This window comes from Brachyhypopomus gauderio, chromosome 2 (genome assembly GCF_052324685.1).
Source record: "Brachyhypopomus gauderio isolate BG-103 chromosome 2, BGAUD_0.2, whole genome shotgun sequence".
In the NCBI taxonomy this organism is placed as follows: domain Eukaryota; kingdom Metazoa; phylum Chordata; class Actinopteri; order Gymnotiformes; family Hypopomidae; genus Brachyhypopomus; species Brachyhypopomus gauderio.
Window position 1 is genome coordinate 36,040,253 of NC_135212.1, and position 17,887 is coordinate 36,058,139.

Consider the following 17,887-nt stretch of genomic DNA (forward strand, 5'->3'; position numbering starts at 1 on the left):
GATCATCTTGAGGGGATTCTGCATCATGATGCATCATGAATAATGCGTTTTCTTTCCCCACCCTCTACTCCCCCTCCAAGACCACTTATTTGTTTGGACAGATGGGGGAGGCAGGAAGAAGAAATGATGCATGCGTTTGTTCTTTGCTGTCATAGTGTCATGTTTCCACACCCCCCTTTTCTCCTCAGAATCACTCATGAACTTTTTCAGGTCTTTATTACTCCTCATTTGAGAAACACACATCTCTGCATTATAGATGATGGACCTGTTCTTTATGCACAGAATGGATTGCAGTTTCCTACAGGAAGTAAATGTATGTCTAGAGCAAAGTGTTTTACAAAAATGTTAATAAATAATATAATATAGAAGTCAATAAAATTAAAATTTATTCTACATATAGACATTTAAAGGAAGTTAAAATAAATTAAAAGGAAGAGACTTAAAATGAGTAAGTATCTTATCAGTAGTGACGTTAGTGGCTGGCTGAAGGACGAGGCACGAGTCATGTTTATTGCACAAATAACAAGGCAGAGAGCACACACAAAACACACGTTTGCACTGAATGTGGTACAGCTAGACAACGACGGGCACAGGACACTGTGCGAAGGCACATTAAATAGACAAACCACGTAAACTCCAAGTGATGACGAGACGAGCCACAGGTCAGACGGATTATCACAAGACGTAACCGCACCCACGGAGATCCACTGACATAGACGAGTAGACGCAGACAGCGTAAACACATGCCCAAAAGGGAGGGGTCGCGGACCGTAACGTGACAGACGCCCCCACCAAGGGCACTACCCGTCCTGGGGTGCCAACAGGACCAAGTGCCCCGAACCCACGTCGATGGGCGGATCCGGAGCGCTTCGTCCTGCGCCTGGGAGATGACCGCGCCAGGAGGAGAGCGGCCAGCGGGGAGAACCCGGGAGCTGCGGGAGCTGTAGGCGCTGCGGTAGGCGGTCTTCTCCCCGCCTTCGCCGCAATCCCTCCACCGGGTGCGGCGCGGCTGGCGGATGCTCCAGTAGCCTTCCCGGTGGGCACGCTACCGGCTTCAGTGGAAGCCTTCGGGGGGCGTGCTGTGGTGTAGGTCTGTCGACCCGCCCTCTCTCTCTCAGGGGAACCACCTCGGGGGAATCCCTCTCTTCCGCTCCTCCTCTCTGGACCTGACAGCGGGAGTGACCTCCATCTCCTCTTCTTCCTCACTGCCCAGGCTCCAGCTCATGGGCTCCTCCGGGCTGCCACCCCTGGAGTAGTCCATGGCGCCTCCCTCAGAGTGCTCGGGGGATGTGCCCTCCTCGGGCTTCCTCCTCCCCCTCACGGTCCTGGATGAGCACTCAGATTAGAGCGAACTCCCTTCATCCTCCTCCTCAGTCAGTTGCTCGCTGTCCGTGTACTCGGTGAAACCCGAGCACACGGAAGGGGGACGGTCTTCTTCCTCTTCGCCTTCACCGTTTTATTCGGTGGGGGCGGAGCATACGGAGTGAGGATGGTCCTTCTCTTCGCCCTCACCGTAATACTCTGTGGGGGTGGAGCATACGGAGGGGGAATAGTCCTCGCCCTCTTCTTCATCCTCTGAGTCCTCCCCCTCGAAGTCGCTCTCGGGGGTCTTCTCCGTGGAGCAGAGTTCGAGGGAGCCGACCCTCAGGGGCAAGAGGTCTCGGGAAGGAGAGGGGTGTTGCTCCCTCCACCTCCGTTCCGCGGCTTCGCTGAGGCGTTCCGCCATCTCGGCGTTGGCGGCCTCTCGAGCCTGACGCAGCATGAGCCTGCTGAACGGGTCCTGCTCCATCATGTCGAGGGGTACGGAGGCGTTGCGGTGCTGTGCAGGGGAAGAGCCGTGGTGGTGCCTGCTGGGTCTCTTCCCCTTCTTTGCACGGGTGGCGTAGCCTGGCATTCTTCGGTCGGCTCGTCGTTCTGTGACATCGGTGGCTGGCTGAAGGACGAGGCACGAGTCCTTGCGACTGACAAAAGTCACGTTTATTGCACAAATAACAAAGCGCAGATAGCGCACACAAAACACACGTTTGCACTGAATGTGGTACAGCTAGACAACGACGAGCACAGGACACCGCGCGAACACACATTAAATATACAAACCACATAAACTCCAAGTGATGACGAGACGAGCCACTGGTGAGACGGATGATCACAAGACATAACCGCACCCACGGAGATCCACAGACGCAGACGAGTAGACACTGACGACGTAAACACACGCCCAAAGGGAGGGGTCGGGGACCGTAACGTGACAAGTAAGGAGTTTCAGGGCATTATCTGTAAAGGCGTGTAGTGGGTTATTGGCTAATAATCCCTTAGCAGAAGACCTTTCAGTCCTCACATTACGAACAGGTCTTATGATCTCAGTTAAGAGTGCTTTGGCTGCATTGTGTAAAGTCTAGTAAGTAAAGCCCCAAAACGCTCAGATCCGATCTGGAGATTACAGATGAGGTGTGGCAGACGTGACTGCGTTGGAGCTGCCGCTGTGGGTCCTGCTGCTGCGAGACCTGCTGCTGCGGGACCTGCTGCTGCGAGACCTGCTGCACGTGGACCTGGCCTGACGTCTGATTTGTCTTTATGTTTTGTGATATAAAGGAGCAGATATCATAAGAATTTTTTTTCTTCTTCTGCTGCCTTTCATTTTTGGTTTATTTGTATTGTTTTGTTGTTTGAAATGTGTTTTGTTCATATTTTAATGAAATTAAGAAATCTTTAAATCTAAAATATCCGTATTTTAGCTGTCAGACAGCTGTTAAGCTTTAGCAATCTACCAGTGTCACTGCGTTTTACAAATATAAATGCACTTGTACTCGGCATAAAAATGAGAAAAGAAACATGAAAACTGAATATGATTTGTCTAGTGGAGAATGTACAACCACAATAAAAGTGGACTGAAGATGACCTGGAACACTACAGAGAGACTTGGAGGAAACATCTCACCAACTGACACTACAAACTGTTTGATAAGAATACAGCTGTTTTAGTGAGTACCCAAATACTCAAGCCCACCGTTTCAACCTTTACAATAAAATAAATATTGATAACAAAGAAAAAACGTTGCTTCACAGCGATCCATATTTTTTATTTGGATTTGCCAAAGGACAATAGACAAAATCATGGCATAACATCAAAGGACAGTACAAAAGTGCACAAAAGAATCTCAAGTGAAATGGGTTCAAACACATTACAAGGGTGAAGAAAAACCATTGAACTTTTAAGCAGTGAAACAATGCTGACTCCTAAACTAAAACCACAAAATCACAGTAAATGGAAGCTGGAATTTTTTAATGCTTGAATTTTTTTTCATTGTAATTTATTAACCATGAACGATAAAAGTGAAAACGTGTTTTTGAAATTTCATGCATTAAATTCAAACGCAACAAAATGCATAATTTCAGTGCAAAATAAATTCAGTGCTTCAAATTCAAAATATGATGACACCGATTTGCTTCCATAGAAAGAATCTCTTTATTTCATGGCTTTGCAGATTTTTTTAACGCAGACCTGCGGGTCTTGGGGAGAAAGCAGACAATTCCCATTAACCAGGAAGAGAGGCACAGTGGGAGTAGAGACACATCTGGACCTAGTGCATCACATGCGAACAATGACCAACATTGGTCATAACACTAGAACTGAACAGACAAAACTGCAGCTCAATGGACCATTCTTAGCTCATTCAAAATATTTTAATTAGAAACAGGAAATTAATTATGATTAAGTGGTTAGAATTAATAAATAATAGCCATTCATATAACATCCATAAATAACAGTCATTTCAATAAGAAAGTGTCAGTCATTTCAATAAGAAAGTGCAAGTGCCTGTTCCCTGTTCAGTGTGTCTTTGTGGACTTTTTGTACTGAGGTGGTGTTAGATGCAGCCTATTAGATCAGGTCAAGACAGTTGTGCAGTCGTGCGCTGCTGTGGGTTTCCTCTCCAGACGTTTGGGGTGATGTCAGCAGGACAGATGACAGCATGACTGGTGCATCTCAGAGGAACACCAGCAGTACTCAAATACATCCTCAAGTCCCAACAGGCAGACTGTTCAGACTGTGCTAGCAGATCACAGAGAGCAGGAGCAGGAGACATGGCAGCACCAGACGAGTCACTCTTGGCCCCGTGGCACTGTTCAGACTAAGCACAAAATCAGCGACCACAACATCATGGCCGTTCTCGGAGGCCACACATTTGTATGTTCCCTCATCTTCGTGGCTCATGCTGGATATCAGTAAAATGCAGCCCTGCTCAGTGTAAACACAGTCCTTCCTGCTCTCCTCCTGGAACCAAGCGCATGAAGCATGCTGGGAGATCGCTGGGCAGTTCATGAAGAATGGAGAACCCTTTGGCATGATGATGTCTCTTGGCAAATGTCTGGGTATGTCCTGCAACGGCAATGTTCTTCCAGAGTCTGAGGACTCTAGAAAGACAAAGGGAATAATGATGAAGTTCAGTCACCACACAGAATGGACAGCCTGGAGACATGTTCCTCACTCCTAGTTCTGGAATTCATTCATGCCACATTACAGCTAACAACATGCCCACGGAGTCTATGACATTTTTTATTTGTTCTTGGCTTCTACAGCTTTCAGTATTAGAGTTTGTGAACTTTGAGAAGGCCACAGATCTATTCAGTGTACTTTGATATTGCAATTCATTATATTTACACATATTTTAACGCATTTATGCATGTTTCTATCTTTTAGTAAAATTAGTGTTTTGCACATTATTCCAAAGCCAGTTACAAAGTCAACAGTGGCTATGAAAATACTAGACCTACCATTACAAACAGAGCAGTCTCCCTTCAGGTCTCGAAGTGAGTGTCTATTAAGGAAATAGATGACAAAGAAGGAAGTGTATCCTGTCTTGTGATCTGTGTCAACATCTAAATCATACATATCTGTTATGATCCTCCCTTACCACATAATGCCCCGAGTACTGAATGATCCGTGCGGTGGAGATGCTGATCTTTGAGACACGTCTGTAGCGTGTCTCAGCTGGAGACTAGGTGTTCCTGTCTATTAAACTTTTTATGGATGTGATTCGCTGTGAATAATTGGTGTGTACTGAACCGCCATTTCTGTCAGACAGGTGAAATTACTGTGAGCAAAATAATAATCAACATGAAGCAAGACTTCATGGTGGCGGCATGTAAAGAGTCTCAAGGCACAACACAAACACACCAAAGTGGTTGTACAGGAAGAGAAGTGTGTGTGTGTGCTAGATTAAGGGCAGAATTATCACATCAGTGTGGGTGTTACATTCAATACGTGAGCAACTATGTAGTCATAGCTATGTGCAGTACAGTCTTACTTCACTCACAGTGGCAGGACTGTAGGGTCACCATCACATTAAACCTGTGAGTGTTCTGTAAGAGTTCTGTGAGTGTGTTCTCTTTGAGCGTTCTCTGTGAATCTTCTGTGAGTTTATTCTCTGTGAGTGTTCTCTGAGTCTTCAGTGATTTTTCTGTGAGTTTTCTGCTTCAGGGTCTGTAAAAACTCAAGAGCCTCTTATGAAAAGCAGAAACTTGACCAACACCCTGCTGAGGGACTTCCTCATCTCTGCTGGTCAGAGACCACATTTCACCACTTTGCACTGCAGCTACAGCAGTGGTACAGGAAGGAAACGTGTCTGCATATTTTCACTTGTACCTGCAAAGGTCTTACCACAGAAGCCCACACTGCACACAAACCCCCCACTCACAATGCCCTGACTTGCTTAAAGGACAACTTCCGTTTTTTTTTTTTTTAATGAAGAGGTGCTGTAGAAAAATAGTAGTTTGACACACACTACCATGATCCCCCCCCCCCCCCCCCCACACACACACACACACACACACACACGCACGTACACATTTTGTTCCATTACTCTCCTTTGGGTGTAAGTTAGCGCTTACTTATTAGCAGGCGAACACCTTGAGATGTCCTGGCTCCACCCGCAGTATGGGTCCCGCGCTTGCATGCAGAAGCAACAGTGTGTCCCGTACACGCTGCAGTCTTGCAGGTCCATGCGCACCACCTCACTGCTGGAGCTCAGGAACAGGCGCTTCTGCAGGAAAGCAAGGAAGTGTTGTGCATCAGGGGTTTGGTTGCCGGTGGCTGGGCTGGGTTGACAATCTGTGGTTTTCAGTTTGTACATTTATAGATACACAAGCTGCCTGTATGTGTTTGTAGACTGATGCAGAACATTGATCTTTATGCTTGAGGTTTCTGGACCACCCTAAAAAAGGCTTCACTTCTTGGGTTAAAACATGATCACAGAGTTTATAATGGACATGAATTAGAGGAGGAACTAAAGGACCTGAGCTTCTTCTGTCCCTCGGTCATTGTGTGAGACGGTAGATTGGACTTGAATGTGTCTGAATGTTCTGCTAAGTCTTCTGTTTATGATGTTGTGTGCATGATGCCAGCTGATGTGAGAGCGGAGGTCCTTACGGTTGAGCGGTCCAACAGGAAACTCTGCACCCGGGTCTTGGACGTGAAAGGCTCGTACTCGGCGATGATGAAGGCCTCGCCGTCCTGATCCAGGACTTTATGCACCCTGCCGTTCTCTGAGTTGAGAAAAACAATTAAGAAAAATATTATGGGCAGTGGAATAGTGGAATATTCCCAGCGATTTAATATCACTCAGGCACTCCAAAAATCTCAATTATACAAAAAAATAGAGAACTAAGGTTTAATAGGAAAACAAACATGTGGTATACTGATACCATAAAAAATGCTGTTATTGTACAAGACAAGACAGACTCTAAACAGAGACTGACGGTGCAATGGATGTGAACGTCCTTCCACTGAAGAAGTGTGTGGCAAAACAATATATTTATGTAGCCAGGTGGACTAGTGTGCTTACATGTTACTAACGGGACGGGTCTGTGTTGTTGGGTTACTGTCCCTTTAAGAAACCGGACTTGCACGCATGCGCGAACTTGCACCCGCGTGATTTCAGTTGATTGCTCATTTAGAGCACATTTTGGAAGAGAACGAACATAACGGATAAATCGGCTGTAATCCTGAGCTGTAGACTTTTTGTGTGGATGCCGTACTGTGCAGGTCAAGTCTTTAAAGTACCTGAGATTAGATCCACTGCCGTATTCTTTTAGGGAAAAAAGGGGAAGAGAAAATAATAAGTGTTGTTCTATCTCATACTAAACAACGAGCAAAATAAAAGAACCCCTATTAATTTGTGTCCTGTGTGGTACGTTTCCCATAGGCTACATTTAAAAGAGGAATCTGTAGGTCAGATATGTCATTCTCGGAAATGTTTTGAAAGTGTAGCATGTCGTAATTGTAACTTGACCACATCCCGTTTTTTGGTGTAACAAACCATGTGAGCATTACAAATTTTGTTTGCAGAAGTTCTGAGTTCATTACTGTTATATGATGAATACATGTGATTGTCTATTGCAGCTCAATGTCATGGGCTCATATGTTTCTTAACTCTCGTTTGATTGGTTTTGGAGACTCCCAGCTAGGCGGAAAGACCTGGGTGTACATTTCCAGCGGTCAGCTGTGATTAGGTAAGATTACAGAAATAAAATGCGTCAGTGTGTGATGTAGAAATTCTGGCTTGTGCCATTTGGTCCCCTCTTCTGTTTACATAAACAATATTCAATACAGGACTTTTTACAGGTCACTCCTCACCGTGACGATTTAAGGCGATTACGGCCCAGACGTGTGGGATTACAGAAACAAAACATTTCCCCAAAATTCCAGCAAATGATTGTGGCCACATCTTTACACCAACAGGTCTTCAGAGCATGAAACCTTCTCTAGGAGAGTATGAAACCTTCTCTAGGAGAGTATGAAACCTTCTCTGGGAGAAGTGATATGAACAATGGAGACCGATGCCCTGAAACATCACACAGTGGTATCACACAACACTGAAGTGATGGTTCGGTGATGAACACATCCTCTTCTGCACCTGGGTAAGAAACTGTTCTAGTTTCCCCAGGACAGAGGCATGCAGTGCATTATATAACCAGTAAGAACGTATACCCAGTCCCCACTGCACCAGTAAGAACATGTTTCCAGTCCCCAGTGCACCAGTAAGAACACGTGCCTAGCTGTCGTTGGCTTGCTGCATCTTATGTGTTTCCTCAATCACAGTACAATCTTACACCATTACATTCACCATTACATACCATCTGCAGCCCTGGTTACAGAAAGCCTTCCTCACCTAGGGCGAGGAGGAGGATGCTCCCTCCGTCCAGCCTGTCCACCTGCAGGTGCGTGTAGTGGTGGTGCCGGCTGAGCATCATGGGACCACGTGCCGGTTTAACCCAGTCATTCATCTCTGGACACTTTTGCATAAACCTCAGGAAGTTGGAGGGGAAATTCTTGTTTGGGACACACTGAAACACACAGACAGCTGTACTGTTCACAATGTTCTTACTGTTGTGTGTATAATCATGTTCTCTGACTCACAAAACTTTCTCTAGTATCTGACTTGAAACTTTGAAATTTTGTTTAGATTCTCTAGCTTCAGAGACGGGACAAGAGGACTGTACTGTCTTTGTCCTGTGGTGAAGGTCTCTACCTCTCCAGGACGCGGTGAAGCAGACATATCGAGGTCCTCATTCACTGTGAAAGTGGAGCTTCTGAAAGTGTGACTGATGTTGGCCATCTCGTAAACACAAATGGCACTTAGATTGCTATGGAAAATATGACCAGTTTTACACACTGCACACTGACACACACATACACAAATGTGCACACTTGTACTTTCTGAGCTAAGTTAAGCTTGATGCTTCAGTCTGAAGGAACAGAAAGAAACTGGTGTCATCAGTTCCTGAAACAAGACCCCAGACGTTAACACTAAGGCTTCACACCCCAGTTGTCCATTCAGCTAGATACTGAACCCCACTATTGTGTGGATGAGAGCAGTTTGTATTCATCGTTAGAAGTCAGCTGGATGGGCTATACATTAATAAAAGCTCCCCACTGTAACACGTGGTCTTACTAATCATTTCTGAAGAGGGCGTAGATTAAGCTTCTGTCCCAGTCCTCAGCCTCCAGCACGGCTACGTCCAGCAGCTGCGTGAAGGATATTCTCTTCCCCTCGTCTCCGCAGAAGAGACGCGCAGTCAGCATGGACGTCCAGCGGGACTGCAGCTGGTTTTTAACACCGCCCTCGTCCGCCTGGGGGAGGCACAGCAAACACTTAAGTTTGGCGTGAACAACAGCTCCGCACGGGTGGGGAGAACACCTGAGGAGCAGCTGGTTAAGCTCTTTAGCGGAGGAATCAGGTGTGTCCCAGCAGGTGAATCTAAAAAAATTAAGTTCAAGGCCCTGGAAAGTTTTTGAAAACGGGCATAAAAGACAGCCGTCCTTGAAGGTCCTTGAATATTTTAGAGGGTTTGAAATTTCACATGGATGAAGAGACCGCGGTCAAGGAATAATAGGGCACAGTTGGTAGGAAGTCAATATTTACAAAAGATTGATATGAAAAAGATTGCCATGATGTTTTAAATTTCTCATCCTTCGTTGAAAAATATGATCTGATGTGATAGTTGTTATAAAGATTTTAAGAAAGTCTGCAAAGTGATTCCTTTAGCATTTTATATTCAGAGTTGACTGTTTCGACGCCCATGTTAAAAGTGAATGACTGTTGAGTTCAAGTGTAATAACAAGATTATCACTGATGGTATGAGACAAAAGATATAATAGAGATTCTTTTAAGAAACATCCTAATACAAATTATAAAACCACAAAGGCTTGTCAAATGGCCCATATATTCTGAAGTAAAAGAGACTCATTTCAAAATAGTAAATAAGATATATCCTGTAGCCATGTTTCTTGAAATAAGAGTTAAACTTGATGTGGATTCATGTACCTTTTTAAGGCAGAAGATGAAGCCCAGGAGCATTTGTTTTTTCATTTCAATATTTACAATGTTTTTGCATGGACACTAGAAACTGGATTAATCTCAAACTTCTTTCTTTTGATACCATTATACTTAAGTTCGAATTTGATACCATTTAACTTCAGTTCAAATTTCTCTGATTCCATAAATGTAGTCATACTTTTAGTAAAATACCACATTCACTACAGTAAGTGGAGTGGTTAAAAGCCTGTTCTCTTTATGAATGAATATTGTTCTTTATTAAGTAGATTTAAAAACTATGCTAGAATCATCTCACATCAGATTTCTCTAGAAATCTATAGTTCTAATCTCATTATATGGCTTTGCTCCTCTGTTTTATGTATGTACTGTATGTGTATATGCATGTGTATTATTGTTATTATTATTTGTCTACTGTCAACGTGTCATTATTTTGCCAGCACAAGTTCATTTAAAATTACATTGATTCTACAGGGCCTATGCTGACTTTTACTTTGCAAAGTTTGGTCATTCTCCTGTAGAGAAATGTGTTTGTTTGTTCAGCACCGAAAGCTAGTGATTCCTGTAGGTAGTTGTTGATCCTTCAACAACTGTAGCCACTTTACATGAATGTCACCTTCTCACAGGTGCATTGCTAAATTGCCAGTCATGTTGAGTGTGAGTGAAGTTTTCATAGAATCAGCACTTAATGTCATGCACAGAAAATTTCAGGATGCATGTCTTGAAATGACATTCAGTCTTTTGAATTTGTGTTGTATTAACATTGTTTTTTGATATTCAGGGGTAAGAGTAGGTAAATGCTGCCAGGTGCAGTCCTTGAATTTGAGGAAGTTGGTCCTGGAAAGTCATTGAAAGGTCCTTGAATTTTATGTTAACCAAGGTGTGGGAACCCTGTGTACAATCAACTCCATCTCTTTACACTGCTGGGCGTTGTTGTAGGTACAGTGTGGGATTCAGTGTGGGTAACACCCCCAAAGCAACTGGTACTCCAATTATGTTGTAATTACTGTAATTATGTGGTAGTTTAATAACAAGCATTCATTAATACACTATTACTGTAATGATACTGAAATTTCAGAGAGAAACCAGAGAAATAAGAACTGGGATTTCTCTTCCCAGCAGGAAACCTGGGGTCACAGCACGCTCATGTGCTGATGTTACTACAGCTTTAGCCCTCTGGGGTGTATGACGGTTTCTGTTCCTTATGACTATAAATTCATCAGAACTTTCTGTTTGTACAGTACAGTGACTGAAAAGAAAATGATAGTGACAAAGATTACTGGCAAACCAGCGATCGACCATAGTCATAACATATGCCGATACGCTAGTTACAGGAAGACAGCATCTGTGTCAAAGTATTAAATGAGTTCACTCTGCATCACAGTGTGTCACATGTACATTACAAATGAGGAGTGGAGTTAAGATACATTCCTATAGGAAAGTATAGAAGTGTGGTGCTGCCTAAGAAGCCTCAGAAGAAGGATGATAATTCACTGTCCTCTGCCCAGAGGCCTAAGTGACCCCTAGCACATCTACAGTGGGGAAAATAAGTATTTAGTCAGTCACCAATTGTGCAAGTTCTCCTACTTAAAAAGATGAGAGAGACCGGTAATTGACATCGCAGGTAGACCTCAACTATGAGAGACAAAATGTGAAAAAAAAATTGAGAAAATCATTTTGTCTGACTTTTAAAGAATTTATTTGCAAATAATTTTGGTCAATATTTGGTCAATAACAAAAGTTCATCTCAATACTTTGTTGTATATCCTCTGTTGGCAATGACAGAGGTCAAACGTTTTCTGTAAGTCTTCACAAGGTTGGCACACACTGTTGCTGGTATGTTGGCCCATTCCTCCATGCAGATCTCCTCTAGAGCAGTGATGTTTTGGGGCTGTTGGCGGGCAACACGGACTTTTAACTCTCTCCAAAGGTTTTCGATGGGGTTGAGATCGGGAGACTGGCTAGGCCACTCCAGGACTTTGAAATGTTTCTTACGAAGCCACTCCTTTGTTGCTCTGGCAGTGTGCTTGGGATCATTGTCATGCTGAAAGACCCAGCCACGTTTCATCTTCATTGCCCTTGCTGATGGAAGGAGGTTTGCACCCAAAATCTCACAATACATGGCCCCATTTATTCTTTCATGTACACAGACCAGTCGTCCTGGTCCCTTTGCAGAGAAACAGCCCCAAAGCATGATGTTGCCACCCCCATGCTTCACAGTTGGTATGGTGTTCTTTGGATGCAACTCAGCATTCACTGTCCTCCAAACACGACGAGTTGTGTTTTTACCAAATAGTTCTACTTTGGTTTCATCTGACCATATGACATTCTCCCAATACTCTTCTGGAACATCCAAATGCTCTCTAGCAAACTTCAGACGTGCCTGGATATGGACTGGCTTAAGCAGGGGGACACGTCTGGCACTGCAAGATCTGAGTCCCTGGCGTCATAGTGTGTTGCTGATGGTAGCCTTTGTAACGTTGGTCCCAGCTTTCTGCAGGTCATTCACTAGATCCCCCCTTGTGGTTCTGGGATTTTTCCTCACCGTTCTTGTGATCATTTTGACCCCACGGGCTGAGATCTTGCGTGGAGCCCCAGATCGAGGGAGATTAGTAGTGGTCTTGTAGGTCTTCTATTTTCTGATTATGGCTCCCACAGTAGATTTCTTCACACCAAGCTGCTTGCCTATTGCAGATTCAGTCTTCCCAGCCTGGTGCAGGTCTACAATTCGGTTTCTGGTGTCCTCCGACAGCTCTTTCGTATTCACCATAGTGGAGTTTGGAGTGTGACTGTTTGAGGTTGTGGGCAGGTGTCTTTTATACTGTTAACAACTTCAAACAGGTGCCATTAATACAGGTAATGAGTGGGGGAAAGAGGAGCCTCTTAAAAAAGAAGTTACAGGTCTGTGACAGCCAGAAATCTTGCTTGTTTGTAGGTGACCAAATACTTATTTTTCACCATTATTTGCAAATAAATTCTTTAAAAGTCAGACAAAATGATTTTCTCAATTTTTTTTCACATTTTGTTTCTCATAGTCTACCTATGATGTCAATTACAGGCCTTTCTCATCTTTTTAAGTGGGAGAACTTGCACAATTGGTGACTGACTAAATACTTATTTTCCCCACTGTATATAAATCCAACAAGAACTAAAACATTTGTATGGAAACTGCACACTACCCTCTCACCATGCAGAACTGAGACACTTTTGGAATCCAGAGAGGCATCTCTGGGTCTTTGTTGGTGTTCATCTCTATGTAGAAGGAGTACAGTTTCCCCTCCAGAGAGTTGGTGGCTTTGTCCGCTATGATTTTCACGTATCTCTGTTCTGAATGCCAAAAAAACACAACATGTTTAGTTCTCTCAAAGTTTCACCAGGAAATGAACATATCAACTACCATTCTGCACAGTGCCAGCTAATGTTCAAGGAATGTTCAAGCTATGTCAGCAGGTGGGCTTTAAGAATGAGCTGTTCCTTCAGTAACAATAGCTGAGTGTCTTCATGATAATGGCATACGGTGAACACTTTCTGTCTGGGAGCGGACCAAACACAAAGCTGTACTCACCCCTCTTGCTCGACAACGGCCGGGTGTAGCTATGGTTCGACTTTTTGTAGAGTCCGATAGTGGCGTCTGTGTTGCTGTCCCCAGACAGGGTGAAAAACAGAGCGTCACCTGCCGTGTGACACACACACACACACACGGAACACACAGAGTCCATTCAGAGACTGCTCTGATATTCTCAAAGGTCTGATATGTTTAGGGCCAGATTCATTAGTAGTGTGGAAAGCAAGAATGGAAAAAACTGTAGTGCAAATATGCAGGGAATCTTGTTTATGCATCTGTTGGTTAATATAGATCTATATTATTTTTAGATGAGTATGGTGCTTTTGCAGATATTTTATATACAACTCCTTTCCTATAGTGAAATGTTAAGGCCGATCACTTTGTTTCATACGGAGCATGTCCGGTGTACATAAGAAGTACATTGCCCAACCCCTCGACTGCTTCATTCTGCTCCTTGCTAAGTGCTTTGCTAATCTCTTTCCTCTGTGGGCTTCCTCTACCCATTTGAAGCTTATCAGGGTTCAACACAGCTAATTTCTACAGAAATTAATTTCTCAGAAAAACTGAAGATTAACTGTTAACCAACAGTTACGGTCCACCAGTTAGGACCACCTATCATATGAACCAGTGTCTGTGCTGAACTGCTGTCTTGTCAGTGAGGGTCCAAAATAGGCAACTTGCAGGACTCACCCTCCCAACGAGCAATTTAAAAGAGAATACGCTGTATATTTCTGTGAAGAACATTTCCTTACCAATATGCAAAGACGGCTCATTGATATTTGGTCTATGCTCCATATTGAAGCAGTCCACGGGGTCTCCATTTGAGCTCTGCCGTTGAAAAAAGGTGGATTGTTTTTAAAATAGGAAAATGCATGAGCCTGTTTATAAAGGCTCGGAGAAGACAAGACCTGGTGAAGGACGAGCCTCCGTCTCAGTTTAGTCTCACGTGAAGCTCCCCCTAGTTGAGTCTCCATAGGCAGGAGAACCAGTTCAGTTCTACGTACCACCTGACAGCACACCCTGTCCTTCTGCTGTTCTCCACAGACGAACAGTGGATTTCCATTGGTTCCCTCTTTCAGCAGAGAGATTTTGTACCCGCAGGGCTAAAAATGGTCATGACCGAAGTTGAGAAGTGCATGACAATGTTATTACATAAACTCATCCGTTTATCAGGACAGAATTATTTTGAGTCATTATAGTTCCAGTCCAAACTGGGACCAGCTGCTCAAGTTCAGAGAACTTACAGTGGAGTCCTGGCAATTGGTCTTAAATAATGGCACATGTATCTGGGAAGAGAACAGGAGAGAAAACATATTTAGTTGCTTTTTGTAAGAACATCTGAGGCATAGACTATATACAAATGGACAAAACAAACATCACAAAAGGAAGTGAGTGATAGTGGGCGTTTGAGCCGGCTGCGTCTGCAGGAGTGACAGACGTCACACCTGGACCCAGAGTGTCATTACGGGATACTGAACCCTTCACATACTTCAATTTTTTTGTGTTCTTACGTCCAAGTGCTGGCTTTAGTTAAGACTGCATATATATCATGGAGTATGGTTCAGTACTGTGTTGTTGTTGTTACCATTATTATTATTATTATGAAAGCAGAATAGGAGGGGGTAGGAAGCCTGGTGTGATACCGGCTGCATTACCGAGGTTAGCTGTTTGGAGTCTTCCCTAAAGACGTATAAGCCGTTGGGGCTTCCTGCGTATATGTCATGGCCATTGGGGTCCTTGACCAGTCTCAGCACACTGTGGTTCTGTGTGCTTGGTAACTTTTGGCTGAGAAAGGACATATCTGAATGAGGGAGAGAGATAGAGAGAGCAATGGAGAGATGGAGACATAAAGAGAGAGAAGAGACAGTTGTAAAAGCTGTAAGAGCTGTAAAAGCGTTGGATCATAATACAGTTGGATCATAACACAGCACTCTGTCCTGGTACTCTTCACAGTCTCATGACATTAAATACAAAACAGTGAGTTCAAAGTTCTACAGTGAAACCTGATAATTGCACATTTACATTTACATTTTACATTTTATGGCATTTAGCAGACGCTCTTATCCAGAGCGACTTACAAAAGTGCTTTGCATCTGATCACAGAATTCATCCTAGGTAATAGTACGGTAGGCCAGAATTCAAGATACCATTGAGTCAGACTACTACTAAACTACAGGAGTCAATGTCATTACCTAGTGTTTTGCAAGTTAACGTTTACCAAGAAGCACAAATAACCATAGACAGACATACAATTTAAGAACAGCAGCAAGTGCGGTGTTAGTGCTCTGTTAAGAATTCAACAGGTGTGTCTTCAGTCTACGCTTGAAGATAGCACGACTCACCACATAGCTTTCCATAGACCATCTCAATAATCCGTTCAAGCTTACGTTCTTTTTATAATATTTTATAATATTTATATACATTAGAATATTAGAATATTTGTTATAATATTCAAATTCTGGTTTCCTACTTTCAGTGTTCATTAGCTAAACTTGCAACAGACAGAGACACAAACATACCTAAACCTATCATTACAGACATAAATCTATCACATTGCTTACCTTCATGGGTTATTCTGATTCTCGGTCTACTTTGATGTCCGTCGTGTGTGAAGCTGGAAGATGTAATCCATAATCCGGACAAAAACATTAATAATCCTGATAATGTCATTGTGACCGTAAACGGCTCTGGAGCTCGCGGCCCTCGATTACAGCTGAGTGTACTAAACCCAACGTAAGGTTGTTAGGGAGATCGAGGAGATCTGCTATCGGGAGACGCCCACTACTACAACACCACGCACTCTGGTGTCGTAGCTCAGTTAATGTCTCTCATCACCTGCCCTGGCACTTCAATTTCTTCAGTTTACACCCTCAGGTGTTCACCCATAATGACAGCGCTGCACTTTTTTTTGCTGCCATAAACTGGACATAGTTATGGCTGCTGAGGCAGCAATGGTTAACTCCCTACCGTTTGCTTACAGCGCATTTCTGAGTTGTTATTTGCCTATCGCCTAAAACCCGTGAGCGTTCCTTCAGTTGTAGCTGCAATTTTGTTATTTTTTAAATATTTTTTTGCTACAACGTTCGTTTTTTAATGTTCTTTTTTTAGAATTTGAAAGTAAACCGAACAAAAGGTGCACGGATCGGGTGCAACTGGCAAAACATTTCAGGCAAGATTTTTTTCTATTTTCGTTTAAGACGCAAAAATGCAGCTTTCAGCTAAATATTAAACTGCTTCCACTAGAGGGCGCTGTGAGATTGGCGAGTTATTTGAGGGATGCGTTGTCGCTCAAAAATCTGAGAGTGAATTCTTGGGCATTGAACACTTTTTTTTGCCTATATTGCCTATGCTCCAGTCATCGTCTACGTAATGGTTCAGGTACGTAATGGTCCGTGTCCCCACTACAGAGGGAGAGGCAGGAAAGAGTGGGAGTTTCAAAAGAAGAGGTTACTAACACCAGCCTCCTGCTCACTAGTGAAGTTAAGTTCCCATGTTGCCAATTTTGCTTTTCACCCCAATCGGAATAATTCTCGGAATACATTTATTATGTACATTATTTACCCATATATGTAGTGAGAACACACACACACACACACACACACACCCACACTAGTGATGATGCCCAGAGTGGTGGGCAGCCCTAGGAGAGCAGTTGGGGTAGCGCCTTGCTCAAGGGCATCTCAGTCATGGCCAGGGGCGGACTGGGGAGAAAAAGTGGCCCGGGAGTTCCTGACAGACTGGCCCACTATATATATATGCGTGTATATATATATATGTATATGTGTGTGTATACTGTATATGAATCTATACATGGCACGTAGTGTATATGACGGCGTTTATTGTCATATGGACAATATTAATTCCAGCAATAATATGATTACAAAGCCACATAGTGGCTTTTAAATAGTCCACCATAAGACCACCAAACAAGTTGTTAAATAGTCCATAAGACAACCAAACAAGTTGTTTTACGCAAAGTGCATCCTAAAGAACAACCTACAACTCTAACGTGGGTATTTCTTCCTCTTAACTATTTGTGGTGGTTAGTTTTAATCTAAGAATTTCAATAGCTTTAAAAAAACAGTGCACAGTGCTCTGCATTGAAGACCGCCACTTGCGTCCGTGTTAACCGTGTTAAGGTAATTTGCCTTAGACGTTGCAGAGGCGACAGCAGTACATTTAAAATAACATGTTATCTACAATTTAAACTGCTGTATGTTTTCGTAGTCCGGCCCGTATTTTCTGGGACAGGTTTTTTTTCTGATCTCCGCTGCATAGGCTACTGTCAGCCTGCACCAGCTGGCCCAGTCCGCGGCCGCGGTCCAACTCGTTCATGTGTTTACAGGCTCAGACCGCGGCCGCGCTGAGCAGGTTAGTCTGACTGGAGCGGGGGAGGTATTAACACCGTTAAACAGCAGCGTGACTACGGGCCGGGGCCGCAGTGCGCGGCAGTGGCTCCTCCACGGGCTGAGTTAAACCACCGGCGGCCC

At 43.7% G+C, this 17,887-nt stretch overlaps 1 protein-coding gene across 2 annotated transcripts; it reads right to left on the minus strand.

Moving 5' to 3' along the window:
• Positions 1–3,058: 3,058 nt before the first annotated feature.
• On the minus strand, positions 3,059–16,399 carry LOC143501552 (semaphorin-7A). Of its 2 annotated transcripts, XM_076995014.1 has the most exons (14): positions 15,959–16,398; positions 15,053–15,198; positions 14,642–14,683; positions 14,402–14,500; positions 14,150–14,225; positions 13,398–13,505; positions 13,020–13,159; positions 8,951–9,129; positions 8,528–8,642; positions 8,168–8,342; positions 6,427–6,542; positions 5,889–6,040; positions 4,773–4,816; positions 3,059–4,412 (listed from the first exon to the last, which is right to left on the minus strand). In XM_076995014.1, the coding sequence occupies exons 1-14, from the start codon at positions 16,065–16,067 to the stop codon at positions 4,051–4,053; spliced, it is 1,863 nt and encodes a 620-aa protein (XP_076851129.1). In that variant the 5' UTR covers positions 16,068–16,398; the 3' UTR covers positions 3,059–4,050. The 2 variants fall into 2 exon arrangements, with proteins under 2 accessions (XP_076851129.1, XP_076851130.1); XM_076995015.1 differs by lacking the exon at positions 4,773–4,816 and having other exon boundaries at positions 4,101–4,412; positions 15,959–16,399.
• Between the last annotated feature and the right edge of the window lie 1,488 nt (positions 16,400–17,887).

What these genes read in the sequence shown, in the direction of transcription:
- LOC143501552 (XM_076995014.1), bottom strand. Translation starts at nt 16,067, where the DNA reads ATGACATTATCAGGATTATTAATGTTTTTGTCCGGATTATGGATTACA. An exon ending in ACTCCAAACAGCTAACCTCG is followed by an intron (nt 14,684 to 15,052) that starts GTAATGCAGCCG and finishes TTCTCTTCCCAG; the next exon opens with ATACATGTGCCATTATTTAA. An exon ending in AGGTGTTCGCCTGCTAATAA is followed by an intron (nt 4,817 to 5,888) that starts GTAAGCGCTAAC and finishes TTTCCTTAATAG; the next exon opens with ACACTCACTTCGAGACCTGA.